The sequence below is a fragment of the Pezoporus flaviventris genome, unplaced genomic scaffold (assembly GCF_033815535.1).
Source record: "Pezoporus flaviventris isolate CSIRO_AGI_PZ_B2104156 unplaced genomic scaffold, CSIRO_AGI_Pfla_v1 ptg000001l, whole genome shotgun sequence".
In the NCBI taxonomy this organism is placed as follows: Eukaryota; Metazoa; Chordata; class Aves; order Psittaciformes; family Psittacidae; genus Pezoporus; species Pezoporus flaviventris.
Genome location: NW_026892549.1, coordinates 60652410 through 60667138, shown reverse-complemented (window position 1 = coordinate 60667138; position 14729 = coordinate 60652410). Strand labels below are relative to the sequence as shown.

The 14729-nt window shown below is 40.5% G+C and overlaps 1 protein-coding gene across 10 annotated transcripts in view; it reads left to right on the top strand.

Moving 5' to 3' along the window:
- LOC133273217 (uncharacterized oxidoreductase ZK1290.5-like) overlaps positions 1-14729 on the top strand; it is a 52497-nt gene that overhangs the window by 36483 nt on the left and 1285 nt on the right. For 2 of the 10 annotated variants that reach the window (XM_061461468.1, XM_061461393.1), the window contains 4 exons: positions 4686-4868; positions 5400-5459; positions 7666-7757; positions 13776-14072. In XM_061461468.1, coding sequence (XP_061317452.1) covers positions 4686-4868; positions 5400-5459; positions 7666-7757; positions 13776-13794 — 354 coding nt within the window. In that variant the 3' untranslated portion in view covers positions 13795-14072. The other 8 variants (XR_009744668.1, XM_061461402.1, XM_061461435.1 and 5 more) reach the window with 6 other exon arrangements.

The following is a 14729-nucleotide window of genomic DNA, read 5'->3' as shown; positions in this document are numbered from 1 at the left end:
AAATCACTGCAACTAAAAGAAATGTAATCTTGGATTTGTTTTGAAATTTCCTCTTGCCCACAGTGTCAAAATGTCACCAGTCTTACTGTGCCAGTGCTGTTCAGGGAGAGCAGTTGTTTCTTGTAGCTGCTTCATAGCATCTCTTTTTCTGTGGCTGAAAAAGAAGAAACCAAAATTCCTAACCACAGCAATACAGGGGCCTGGGAGGGTGCTCCTGCTGTATTCAGGGAGTTGTTTCTTTAAGGTGATGTAGAGCACTGTTCCAAATTCAAACCAAGCCAACAACCATGAAGTATCTATGCAAAGTGCTGTACTATGAACAGGTTTGTTACAGCGTTAGCTTACACATTTTCAAGTTATAGGAATCTTATAAACCATCATTCAGGTTATCCTCAAAAGAGTATTTATTGTGTTTCTTGCCTAGTGTGGAGGTTGCTGAGTCTGATGGTGAGATTCCTTACGGATTAGCAAATAACTAACAAATTCCTAAATTTAAATTGGGAATAAAAGTGCTATACTGAATCCTTATTTTACTGTCCGGAATTTATAATACAAAAGATCTTTGCTGTATTTATGTCTGAACCAGCATACTGTTTCAATGAACTTATTTCTAAATACAAACCATTTGCAAATAATCATTGCATACAAAGTCTAAATATTTAAGGAACAAGTGGACGAAAATCACTTCTCTCTTAGCTGTGTTAAAGTTGGATATTCAGGGAATTCAGGGTGTTCTTACAATCCCAACAGTTCGTATGATGTTAAAATTGGGAGGATTTTCTGTGAAGAGGAGGAAGCAGGCAGGCAGGAGAAAGGAGGATCTTTATTAGACTTCAGGAGTCTCTGCAAGCCAGGTAGGGAGCAATGCTTCTGTTTCAGAAACCAAGTTGTATATGCTGCCTCCCTTCTCTGGAAAAAAACTCAGTATTCTCATGGATTTTAAAGCAGTAGGAAAGACCTTTCTTTTCAAGAATATAGTATTGTGAATGTATTTAGTAGTAAGTAAGCATCTTTTAACATTACAATCCACTATTAAAAATACTGCTAAATGCTGTGTAAAAATGATGAAAACTATTATATTTTAGCATCATGTAGAATGAAACCGACACCATAGAAGTTAGAGGTTTGTATTCCAGAATCTGTCATTGTCTTGGCAGTAATAAGTTTGGATTTATGCTTAAGGAAGGCTTTGAAGTCTCTTTGAAGGCTCTTATGCCTGTTTCACAGAGGAAAAAAATACATTATATAAGCATTTAGTTAATATATATATTTCATTTAATAAAGTGACACACTGAAACCAAACTGTTCTTCTCTGAATTCTATGTATTTCTACTTTTATAGAAATGCACATTACTGTTTAAGGACCTTTAGGAGATTTAGTAATGTTGATAATATTACCGTAAATATTGAGCTTTATTATGTAACTTTGTACAAGGTAGAAATGTATTTCAGTATTTTGAGGCATTAGGAAACAACCCCTTTGTACATAAGCCCACCTGAACTGTTCCTCTCTGGTGCATCTAGGCTTATATTTTAGTTTTATGAAGAGAAATCGTTGTAAGGCTGCATTCCCATTGAGAAACTGACTGAAGTCCAGATGAAGGGAAACTATACCAGGTTTAAAGAACCCACAGCAGGGCAGAAAGAGTAAGGATTTGGTAGACCACCTTGCAAGGTATGACTTTCTAGATCGATGTGTCTGGATTGTTATTCGGCTCAGCTTTTCCCCATTGTGCATGACAGTGATAAAAGACAGTGCTTGGAGTTCTCCTCCGGCTGACCAAGTAGCAGCTATGAAGAGGTCTGTGATGTGAATTGCAAACTGATTAAGGAAATGCCAGTTTTTATGCACAGGTCACTCAGGGTAGAGTGCCAGGAAAGATCAAAATCTTCTCTACTACCGTATGGATCATAGAATCCCAGACTGGTTTGTGTTGAAGGGACCTTGTAGCACATCCAGTTCCACTCCCCTGCCACAGGCAGGGACACCTTCCACTAGAGCAGGTTGCGCAAAGCCCCTGTGTCCAACCTGGCCTTGAACACTGCCAGGGATGGGGCAGCCACAGCTTCTCTGGGCACCCTGTGCCAGTGCCTCAGCACCCTCACAGGAAGAGCTTCTGCGTAAGAGCCCATCTCAGTCTCCCCTGTTCTGGCAGGTTAAAGCCATTCCCCTTGTCCTGTCCCTACAGGCCCTTGTCCAAAGCCCCTCTCCACGTTTCTTGGAGCCCGTTTAGGCACTGGAGCTGCTCTGAGGTCTCCCCTTAAGGAGCCTTCTCTTCTCCAGGCTGAACCAGCCCAGCTCTCTCAGCCTGGCTCCAGAGCAGAGCTGCTCCAGCCCTCGCAGCATCTCCATGGCCTCCCCTGAACTCACTGCAACAGCTCCATGTCCCTCTTGTGCTGCTGCCCCAGAGCTTGGGGGAAGGGGGGGGGGGGGGATTCTCCCCAGAGCACAGCAGAGGGGCAGAATCCCCTCCCTGAGCTGCTGCTCACTCTCTGGGGGTGCAGCCCATCACACGGGGGGGGGGGGGGGGGGTATCTGGGCTCAAGCACTCACTGAAGCTGGGTCATGGGGAGCTTCTCCTCACCCAGCACCTGCAAGCCCTTCTCCTCAGGCTGCTCCATCCATATGACATACAGCCCTCGCCTGGGAAAAGTTTGGTGACTAAAATAGCAAGGGTGGGGCAAGCCAGGAAGCAGGAGTTATTATTTTGAGGGGAAGCACATGCTGGCCACTGACCCTGTCTGTGCCTCTTCTAGCCCAGGGTACTAGTCCCCTGCATTCAGACGCTGCTAGAACCTTTCAGACAGTTTTCACTAGAAAAATAATTCCAGAAGTACTTTTTTTTTTTTTTTTTTTAATGCATTTGATTATTTTAACGATACAGTTAAGAAGAAAAATCCTGGCTGCTACCAACACACAACCAAAAAATGAGTCCAAAAACTTTGGGAGTCTCTTGGTTTAGTGAAAGGCATGAAGTGATGTGATTCTGCTTGGAAAGCAGGAAGGTGACATGTCAGCATGCTGTTCTTGCCTTAAATACTTCAGGTGTAACTTTGAACTGTGCTGCCTGTGAATCTTACTAGACCAGCAGGTAAATTCTGCTTGCAGTCATACAAACAGTAAGTGCTGAATAAGTTGCCTGATGCCATAAGGGGTACTGCAGATTTTTCAGCATTTGATCCTAAATTCATTGTTCTTTACTTAGTATTTTCTAGGCTATTATTTGTTGCACCGAGTGCAAAGAACATCTACTAACATTGTTGATTACTGTTGTAATAATCGAGTAATACACCCTGCTTGCTCTTTTCTCCCCTCCATAGTCTTGCATAAATGCAATGAGAATAGTTTCTAGTCAGCTCAGGTGCAAATAACTGCATGATCTCAACACTGGCCTTACACATGTCAACATGAAATACAAAGGCTACTCAAAGGTCAAGAAACATCAAAGGGTGAAGACATGGATGTCTGCTGCTTGAACCTTGTTCCCAAGTCCACCTAGTAATTTAGATCAGAGCAGCTTTAGGCTGACTCAGCCCAGCCTTCCAGGGGCACGTTTTTTTCTTAGCGCATGTTGAATGACTGCCAGCCTATTGTTCCTGACTATTGTTGTCTGAAAAGACAACATGTCCTAAAGATGAGAAACAGGAAATGTTCATTTGTCCTCTTTGTGGCACAAGGCATTTTCCAGATTCCACATGCTGAGGTAATTTTTCAGAAGAGGATTTTCCTTCAGAATGTGCAAGAGTTGGATCACTGAGACAGTGGTGACACACTCACAAAACTGTATCACATGCTTATGTGTTTTAAAAGATAAAACACTACACGTTTTCATCTGAATGCAGAGGAACTGCGCTTCTTACAACACATAAACTGAAATACTTATTTAAATAGCACATTAAGGAATATTGCAGAGGTTCTTTTTGGCTTTTGCTCCATGCCAGAATACATGGCTCTTCTGAGATCTTTTCCAATAACTTCTGTTTTCTTTTGCTTCCAACAACTATGTCTTTGTAGCTTGTTACTTTTCCTCTTTTTAAGTGGTTCTTGGCAGTTCATGATCTTCCTTCTTACAAAAGGTCTCCTTCACACTTTATTCCTCTGCAGCATGACTGCTTCCCTGCATAAGCTCTTGGTGACAGCACACACAGAATACAAGATTTTTCCATGTACAATCCATGCCAACAGGCTTTGCTCCTGAGGTCAGTCCCTTATGACAAGCAAATGGTTCTGGTTGATCTCTCCTTGCCTGTGTAATTCAGTGATCATTAGTTAAGAAATAGGAAAGGAAGTCAATCTGGGGACAAGACGGTGGTCTAAAAGTCACCAATAAAAATGGCCCAATGTTGAATTCCACTGTGCATTTGTATGTATTTCTCAGACACAGAGCAGAACTAGAGTGCAAGACCAACTGCAGGTAGGGCAGACAGCTGTTCTGTGCACCTTATATCTGGGGGAAACATAAAAACACTTAGTAAGCTATTGTGCCAGTTAATGGGAAAGTGCTTATTGACTAATACCCTTCATGTTTCTCCTAAAAGTGGTGACTTACATCTCTCAAAAGCAGTGATTTCACTCATGTTGTATTTTTAAAACAACAGAAAAAAGATTTTTCACTTATCAATGACGTTTTCTACTAAATGTATTCTCAAGATTATTACTAAAAATTTATTTCTATTTATCTAAGGTTGAATACCACCCTTTCCAAAGGCCTCAAGAGCTGGTCGATTATTGTAGGAGAAGAGATATTGTTTTTGAAGGCTACTGTCCTTTAGCCAAAGGTGAAGCACTTACTCATCCTAGCATCATTCAGCTGTCGAAGAAATATGGCAGAACTCCAGCACAGATTTGCATACGCTGGAGTATACAGGTAAGGGAGGGTGGTAATGAAAATGTATCTCTCTCTCAGGAAGAAAATGCAAATAGTTTGAGATTCAAAACCAGGATTTAGACAGAAAGTCTTTTTTGCCTTCAGTCTGCTGATACGGCGTGAACTAACTGTGCTGGATGGGAAATGTGGAGTGTAGCACAGAAAGCATGGTGGATTTTCAATATGCAAGTAATATAATTGTAGGGAATAAAAAGAACCACCACCAAAACAGGTGGTTTCAAACTAAAATGTTACAAGCAGTATGGGGCATCATTCCATTTCTATTGCTCAACATGAAGTAGTAAGCAGTGAAATAGCGTATTAAACTGACATAAACCACGTAATCTGTGTTGGAACGGAATGCATTGTATGTAACTGCAATTAAAAATGGCATCTAGAAATGTTAGTGTCCTCTGAGAAATCAAAGTGAAACCTCAGAAGACATGAGGAATGTCTTGAAATGTTTGGAACAGAGATAATTTTCTTTGAAAGTATGTATATTTTTATGATGAGAAGCATGATGTGTTTCAGAATGGGATTGTCACTATTCCAAAATCCACGAAAGCGGAAAGGATAGAGGAAAACTGCAAGGTGAGATTTGGTTATGCGTTCAAGTCTGACTAACATCCCAGTTACTGCGTTTAATACTTAGGTTTGCCTGCCCCTTTTCCTAAACCGGTTTTATAATGGGACAACTCAGTTAAAATTGGCAACTCGTAGTACCATAAAATTACTACAGTATAGTAGAAACCAGTAATTCATGAATGTCAGAAATTAACTGGAGAGCTAATCACTGTGTATAAAAGAGATATCCACAGAAAGACCTCTTCACAGTTGATTTTTTAATTGTCAATATTTATCTTACTTATTACCTGGCTGACTGTAAAGCGTCCTAATCTCATTCTGGTTAGGTCCTTTCTGTGATAGGCACGTACGTCAAATGGAAGGAATCTGTATGCTGTGCATAACGCTATGAAAGCTGTAAAACTCTTGGGGACATCTGAAAGAGAGACTTCCTAAGGAAATGGCAGTCCTGCCAGAGCCGACTCTTCCTCTCCCTTCCTCCTACTCTACTTGAAGGAATGTTTGTAATTCATCACTTGTTTTTTCTCTCCAATTCTCTAAGTTGAAAGTGTGCTTTCTTTGGGGGAGGGGAAACCACAACCACCTTATTGTTACTTCCAAAATTACCACAGGGATATGAACTGTTCAGCAAATCAGGAAGAAACTTTGCAAGAAGATAGGAAGCTTCTGTCTGCTAGTTAAAGCACGCTGTGTGTGTGTGTAGGTGTAAATCAGCGTACATGTAATGAGCTGTTTATATAGCTCCTATTTAACTTGACATGCACACTGCCTTCTGTGGTACAAGCACAGCTCTTTGTTGTACTGTATTGTGAACCAGAGCAGAGAACAAAACTAGGTGAAAAATCCTTCCATATCCATTTTATGTTATGCTATTTTATGTTATTTTATATATTTTTTTTCTTTCATTGTTTTATTTTCCCCAGTGATATTTTAAATCCACATTAATTCTGTGTTTTACAGCATTTATTCTATGGGCCCACCAATTCATTTCACACAACTGAGGGAATGCACTGCAGCAGAATTTAAAACACTGCGGGTGGAGAGGAGGAAGGGGGAGTTATCAAATGCTGCACATCTCCCTTTGTTTGCTTTTTCTTTCCCCCAGGCCAGTGTGTTGGCCTGAGTCTCTTACCACCTCTAGTCACATTGGTGAAAGCATGGACCTCTCTAAGCCCCCAGCGCATAATATAGTATGTAGTATTTCTGGTTCTGTGACTGGTCCCTGGTTGGAGTTTAAAAAGCTGGAGCACTGAGGTTTTTCTAGAAGCGTCATTCCAGCAGCCTGTGGTTGCTGGATAATGCAGGATGGGAGGAGCTCATCTGGCAGCAGTTCAGGCTCCACAGGATCTTTTAAGTGAGTATGGAGGAACTCTAACAAAGGCAACAGACCAACTTAAAGCAGCTTCAGCTCTGTAGCGATAATGTTCGAGTAAGGCACCTGCTGAGAAAACACTGACACCGTCATTCATGTTGCAGGTGTCACGACAGGAGAAGTCAGTGGCTGTAAGAACCTGTGCATGAAGAGAGGTGGTTGCTTTCATGTTTGAGTTAGTATTGAGATACTATAGCACTGTATCTGCCTCTGTATTAGCTGATCCATGAGTGTTTTGTCTATGTACGCGTAGAAAAGATAGATGCAGCCTTTGCTTTGCTAGCTTTGTGAATGTCCTGATACCTTCTAGTAATTCTCTTTAGCTCAAGTTCTGAGGAAAACCACTGTAACACTGAACATTGGGATATAAGTCAAATACGGAGCTCAGGCTTCCAGAGGGATTGCAGTCAGGGCATTTATATACCTCTGGCAGCGACCATATGGCATGCTTTGGTACTACCACTGTCTTGGACGCATGCCGGAGGCCAGAGTACTATAAAACCATCTTCACAGAGTCTACAAATAAAAATCATAGAATCATAGAATAGGGTTGGAAGGGACCTTAAGATCATCAAGTTCCAACCCCCTGCCCTGGGCAGGGACACCTTGCACTAAACCACGTCACCCAAGACTCAATCCAAGGTGGCCTTGAACACTGCGAGGGATGGACTCACAAAAGAAGCAGAGAACCTAATGGAGCCTATCAGCTTAATGGGATATTTGTCTGTGACAAAATACAAGAACTTCCAGAAGGAAATAAATAAATCTTCATCAGTTTAAATAACAGGAGCACTCCTAATTCTTTCTATATTCATGTTAACTGTATATGCACTCCCACAGGTGTTTGATTTTACAATAGCAGAAGATGATGTTGAAGTTCTCAATGGACTGCATGATGGGAGACATGTTTCCTGGGACCCAAGCCTTGTTGTGTGAATGAAGGTTGGAGCTTTTTCCTTTGTCAGTGATCAGTGAGTCAGAGCACTTAATTCGTGGAAGGGTACAATAACTATATAATTGTAAGATGAATAGCTGCTGTTAATGATAACTGAATTTGAAATCCTTAACGTTGACAACAGACAAAAAGTATTTTTGGGTGTAGCAGTTTTGTACAGAGATCTTACATGTCCATCTCAAATCCCGACCCCTAGCTTATTGGAGCCTATGCAAAGCCTCAGATTTATGCCATTGACTCTGCATCAGGCCATTTAATCAAAGAGCTTGAGTAGATAGCCCTTATTTAAAAGCATAAGAAAAAATGCTACCTACTAGTGTACAGCCAGGTGTTAAGTGCAAAATAATTTGCCAAGAACCTTGTTAGAGGAATACAGTGTCCGAAGAAGAAAAAGCTGGGTGAAATGGTTCATACAATTTTTATTACAGTATTTATACTGTACAATGTACTGCAAATCTCTCTCAAAAATAGAATCTCATTGTAATAACCAGTATGAGAGCATCAACAAAAAGGTTTTATGCATATTATTGTGTATGGCCTCGACCCAGAGAGTTCTATGCATATTATTTACTAGACTGTAGGTACAACAAAGTAGAAATCGTCCCAGAGAGGTTCATGTGCAAATAAGCTATCTGCATGGCTAAGAGTTGAGCAGCAAGGTCTAAGGCATCTTTGTTATTATTGATCTTCTTCTCTTACTGGCAATTCTGGTGCGTTTTGTGTAGCTTTTAGTGAGAGTTAGTTTAGCTTTCATTTGGGGTTTGTCCAGGAAATCTCTTTCCTTGCATTTCCTTATAAAATATGTAGGAGAGATAGATATATGTAGTTTACAGATCTGGTTTGAGAAATATGCCTGCAGAGTGTTTTATCAGCTGAGTATTCAACTTCTAGTCGCATTGGTTTGATATTTTAAGAGTTCCTGTGTCTAGAAAGGTATGGAAAATCTTACTGTGATTTATATTGTGTGTGGACTTCCTGAGGCAGTTTTCCCACTGCTGTTCTGCTTTAGTCATATCGTGAAACAAAGCTCCTAATTTTTTTTATCAAGAGGTGACTTACAGCAGTCATATATTCTAGCCTGCATTGTTTGGCTTTAGAGTGGAACTAAATAAAATCAGGTAAAATACCAACTTACCTTTTTCATAATAGCTCCTCAGAATTGTTGGCTAGTTTTTCCTGGTAAATAAGTTTTGTCTAGATCTGCCTCTGGAATCATTAATGTATTACTTACTTGAAACACAAGATCCTGTATGAAATGCTGCACTCATTAGTATCTGACACTATCTCCACAGTAAGTTTATTTCATAGAAGTGTGACTTGCAGCTTGAGGTGCTTTGGCAACTGAGAATGCCACTTGTGGTGTCTAAGACATACTAGAGCAGGTTGCTCCAAGTTCCGTCCAGCCTGGCCTTGAGCACTGCCAGGGATGGGGCAGCCACAGCTTCTCTGGATGCCCTGTGCCAGCGCCTCAGCACCCTCACTGGAAAGAGCTTCTGCCTTAGATCCAACCTGAACTTCCCCTGTTTCAGTTTAAGTCCATTACCTACCCCTTGTTCTATTGCTACAGTCCCTGACAAATAAAGCTTTCCACCAGTGGTCATCAGCTAATCCTCCTTTTGAAAAGTCACTTTATGGAGCAATACCTCAGCAAGATGAAAAAGACGACTTGTTACTGTGCTGTTTAGGGACTCCTTGCTTCACAGTGTAGCCAAATCCATAAAACGAGGGCTAGAAGTAAATCACATACTAAGTATTCCCTCAGTATGGCTTTTTGGCATTGAAGACTTTTGTAGAAGTTGGAGTTCTACCTCAGGTTCTCTCTAAAGAGACAGACATCGCATCAGTGTACTATTTCCAACACAAATGATGCATACAAAAGGAACCAGTTCTTGATGCATGTTAGCAAATTTTAGCTTCAGTATTACAAAACCAATGCCAGTTAGGAGTAGTTACGTGGCCAGAAGTCCCATATTGGTCAGAACAGCTCTGGGTTTTCTGTACTTAATTCTAACTGATCACCTGAGCTAAACAGAATTAAACCAGATTTTCTTGCTGATCCTCCATATAGATGACTTAAGGCTACAGTGAGGATTGCTTCCTAATTTATTGATAGATTTTCATTGTTGCCTGTGTCAAAGAATTTCACAGTGGGTTTTGTGCCTGCATCTGCTCTTGGTAGGAAGAGCCAGCATGTTCTTTGATCTGTATCATGGTATCTAAGCAGCACAAGGAGCAATAAAAGGAATAATCAGATAGAAATAAGATTACTAAAAAAGCATTCTTCTTAAGGAGCAGTTGTGGCAAGTTACAGTTTTAATCTGATACTTACTAGCTATGCCCAGACTTATTTGTTGGTTCAAGTCTTTGTTTTGGGTTTTGATTTTCTTTTTTTCATTTTTTTGGGGGGGGGAATTGTTTGTTTGGGTTGGAGTTTTCTGGTTAAGATTCTTTTATTGTTGGTTTGGGGGGTTTGGGCGTTTGGGTTGTGGTTGGTTGGGTTTTTTGTTGGTGGTTCTGGGGGGCGGGGGTATGATCTTTCTTAGCAATTCCTTTGCTACCAGGTAGTGGCTATAGAACGATGGGAGAGTTTAATTTTAACTATGTACTCAGTCAAGAGTAGGTTGAGGCAATAGAAGCTTTTGAAGTGCCAGGACTCAGCTGACCCGTGCTGTCTTTCCCCCAGGTGTGACATGCACATTTATTGTGCCATCACTAGTAGCCATTGTTTTCTGCTAGAAGCTATAACTGCCCAAAGAGACTGGAACCATGTTATCTCCTGTGTGCTTGGGATATGTCACTGGAGCCTCTTCCTTTGAATACCTCATTCACAAGTATTAGGCCATGTTAGTTAATTTAGAATCATTGAGCAAATCCTCTTTTGGTTGGGTTGCAGAGGCAAAGACACAGTGGATTTGTGTTTTATGCTCCTCTCTACAACTAAATTGACATCAGCGTTGTCATAGGTGGTTTTCCTTCTAAGCAAAAGATGCTGAAGAGCAAGTCCACATCACCTCATCTAAATGAACATTTCTGAAGTACAGACAACTTTGCTCATAGTATAGGGAAACATGATGGCTAGTAAGAAATTGGAAAGTGAACAGCAGTGAGATTTAGGGGTAGCAGTGAGGAGTGATATTCTGTAGGAGAAGCAGAACTTGGAAGACCAAAGGATTTGAATGTACTGAACTTACAAAATCAGGAAGTTTAACCCCATTTTTGTTTGTTCTGTGGTCAGTTAGCCTGGAGGTGCTCATTTTGAAAGATTTCTTCTTTTAAACTCAGAATTCATCCTTCCAGTGAGTTCTTGGAATTGTATGGGCTGAAATTCCTCCTCTTTTCCAAATTTCTGTAAGATAAACTTTCTGTAGAGGGAAAGCTGTTTCGCCTTTATTCAATGCCCATTTTTAAGATACAGCAGTGCATCGTTTTATCAGCCTTACCCATCATCTTGCCAAAAGGAACAGGGAATACACCTGAAAATAGAAGCAATTTATCTTCCATCTGATGCAGGCCACTGATGGTAGTGACTGATGGGGCACTCCTTTCTGGTTGTGATAAATCATTAGTTAAAATAAGATACAATTTCTCAGTGTTACCCGCCTCAGTGCAATCAGGAGCCCTGTGGCTCTTAGTGGAAGGGAACTCTTGAAACAAATAAGGAAAGGAAAAGAATAAACTGAAAGTCAGTGGAAAGGGTGAGGCTGTTTTCTGTGCAGCTCTAGCTTCCTGTCTGACTCGGAGTGGCTCCCTCTCCTATTTCTTGCCTGTTTCTGATTCTTTGTCTATTACTGGAGGTGGAGGCACCGAAGAACATTTAATTGGAAAAGAATCAAAATGGTTTTGTAAAGTGCATACTTTAGGACACTTTTTCTTAAATCAGGCTGCAGAAGCCTCTTTACTACAGCTGTTCCCCACTGTGTATAGGTAAGAAACTAATACCAATAAATGTACAAATCCACCAAACCGAGCAAACTGCATCGTGTTCCATTTGCTGAAAACCACCTCTTCTTGCCCTGTGGTTAACACCAGCTGATTTTCTTTTCAAAAGAGCAGTGCTGTCTGCTGTCTTGACAGGAAAGCTGTTTTTGAAGGTGGGGATAAGGGGGAGTACCTCTTGCTGACACTGAGTTCAAGCAGTTCACACTTTCCACACTGCCACACCCCTTCCAAAGCTTTGAAGCTCATCTCTGCCTTGAGTGCCTTGGGTAGAAGTAACAGAGAAGCCAACTTTCTGGCCATTTTTTTGTGTTGCTGTGCTGCATCTTTTTCTTTACTTCGTCTTTTTGCAGCTTCCATTCAGATGTCTGCTCTTTTGAAAGAAACTGTGGAGGATCCATATCTTCCAGTTTTCATCTAAATGATGCAGCGTTACTATTTGTCTGTATGAATGGCTGCTTTCATGTGTTTGCAGCGTCACCCAGGACTAAGTGCAACTGCCAGGGCATTATAAAATTGTAATAACTTTGAAGGGACCAGAGCATGGGAACTATCTCAATTTGTGGCACTACCCACTGGGGGAGAAGAAGAGCACAAACCCTGAAATGAATTTAAATCAATGATGCTGATGCTACTTCCCAGTGATAGGACACACGTCACTCCGTAAACTATTGCAGGCATGGCCAACATTATGGGATGTGCTTCTGTAAGCAACTTTGCATAGATCCATCGCACCAGATCTCAATCACTGTGCCAGAGATGAATATTTATGATATTAGTAGTGGCTTTGCTAGCCAGTGCCCTTTGAGAAACATTCTGTAGCTGAACTACTCATAGGAAAATCAAGAGTGCATTAACAGCATTATCATCCTATTAATGGTTGCTTTTTTTTTTTTTTTTTCCCTCCAGCAAAATAGATTTCCAGGACTTTCTAGATGAGGCATCAAAATTCCAGGATATAGAACTAGTGTTGGGTTCCTAACTTGGCTGTGAAATTTGGAGGCAGAGAAGTGTACAATTGTTTTCACAATTTCCTGGTAACAAGGGGAGCAGAAATTGTTAGGTAGGGATTTTCCCGGGTTTGTTTCTTTCTTCTGTGAGTTCATTCTTTCCTAATGGTTGTCCATGACCTGGTTTCATCCCACTGAATATCCATAAGTATAGTGTTGCCAAAATGAATTTATAGTAAATCACTTGCTTTGGGTAAAGGTGGAGGAAGATTAATCTGAAGCATTGGTGTCAAGGTCAAACATATCCTATGGTACAAATTCACTTTCCTGATGTTGAAAAATATGTATTTTGTGGAGTTGTTGTATTAATGAAACAGCAACCAGCCATTTTCTATCACACCGTTTGTGACCTTTTTTGCATGATTATCATTAATGCCTTATAAACTGCATATAATGACAGGGAGTTGGAGCAAGATGGTGCACTGCTTCTCCCCCCCCCCCCCCCAAGTATTGCAGATAAGTAAGATCTGTAATCTGCCAAATGATTGCAAAGTTTCCATCTAAGACTTGTGTTTCTTCAGAGCAGCATTCACTTATCATGTCCATTAATGTCTTTAGTTTAGCAGAAAATGTGCATTAAGATTATAATTGATGGATTCATATCACCGGAATAAAAAATTAACCTCCAGAAAGTTTTCTAATGTTGCATTATACAGTTTTGTTAGTGTAGAAGTATGTATTTTAATACATATGAAGAAAACATCTCTCATGATTAGATATATAAACGCGTGATATGGATTTGGGTGCAATAATACCCATATTGCATGTCACTTTCTCAACTACTTCAGTGCTTTCCACTTGGGCTTAAACTTTTCCTAATGTTATGCTCAGTTTAGTGATCTAAAAAGGAAGTCCAAATTCCCACAAAAATGAATCCAGTAAACTTTTTACGATAGCCTTTTAAAACAAAGAAAAAAACCATTTACTAATCAATATCAAGAACTTAAATCCAGACCACCTAAAGTATAAAATGATAATACTAAACAGATGTCTGCTTTAGTCTTTGCAATGTTCTCATCTCTTCTTTTTCTTTTTTTCCTCCAAACCAGGTTTTGTATTTTAATCTGAAGGGAGAGGATCTGGAATTTTTGAACACTCTGAATATCAACAGAAAATCAATTCCTGCAACCCGTCCACTGTGGAAAGGATAATTTAACCCCAGATGGTCTTATACTGCAGAAATGATGCAACTGAAGCATTGATTCATTTTAAACTGAGCAGTAAATCTAATTTGTTCTCCTGGGTACTCAGAGAATACCTAATAAATATCGATCAAAAATCAGGATCAATGATTTGTATTTACTGTTACGTTAACAGATGAATAAAATAATTTCCTTTAGACTTTACTCGCTGCATGTACTTCATTTAAGGTGTCATTTGAACCAATATGAACAATTTTCTTTGCTTTTCTTATGAATTTTGAAGAGTATTAGTTACTTAAAGGAACATATAAGAGCATGCTGCAGGACATGGAAATCACCAGAAATACCAAAAACCCAGAATATTTGTTCTGGGATTGCAGCAGAAATCAGAATCTGACTTTTTTCCACTGTTTTATACCTTTCTTCTAGTCATGAGAACTTTGGGGGATTCTGCAGGCCACTCTTGGGACTTTCACAGAATCATGGAATCCCAGAGTGGTTTGGGTAGGGAAGGACCCTTAGATTGTCCAGTTCCAACCCCCTGCCATGGGCAGGGACACCTCACACTAGACTGTGTCACCCAAGGCTCTGTCCAATACAGCCTTGAACACTGCCAGGGATGGGGCAGCCACAGCTTCTCTGGGCAAGCTGTGCCAGTGTCCCACTACCCTCACAGGGAAGAACTTCCTAAGATCTAACCTAAACCTCCCCTGTTTCAGTTTCTTGGTGAGCAAAACCATTCTGTTAATACTGTTTCAAGGATCTCCTGTCTTGACCTAGCGCATCAGGGAATAATGGCTCTGGTTTGTGGCCTAAGTTGCCTCAGAATGAGTGAAAGTACTTTTTGCTTACATAAATGTT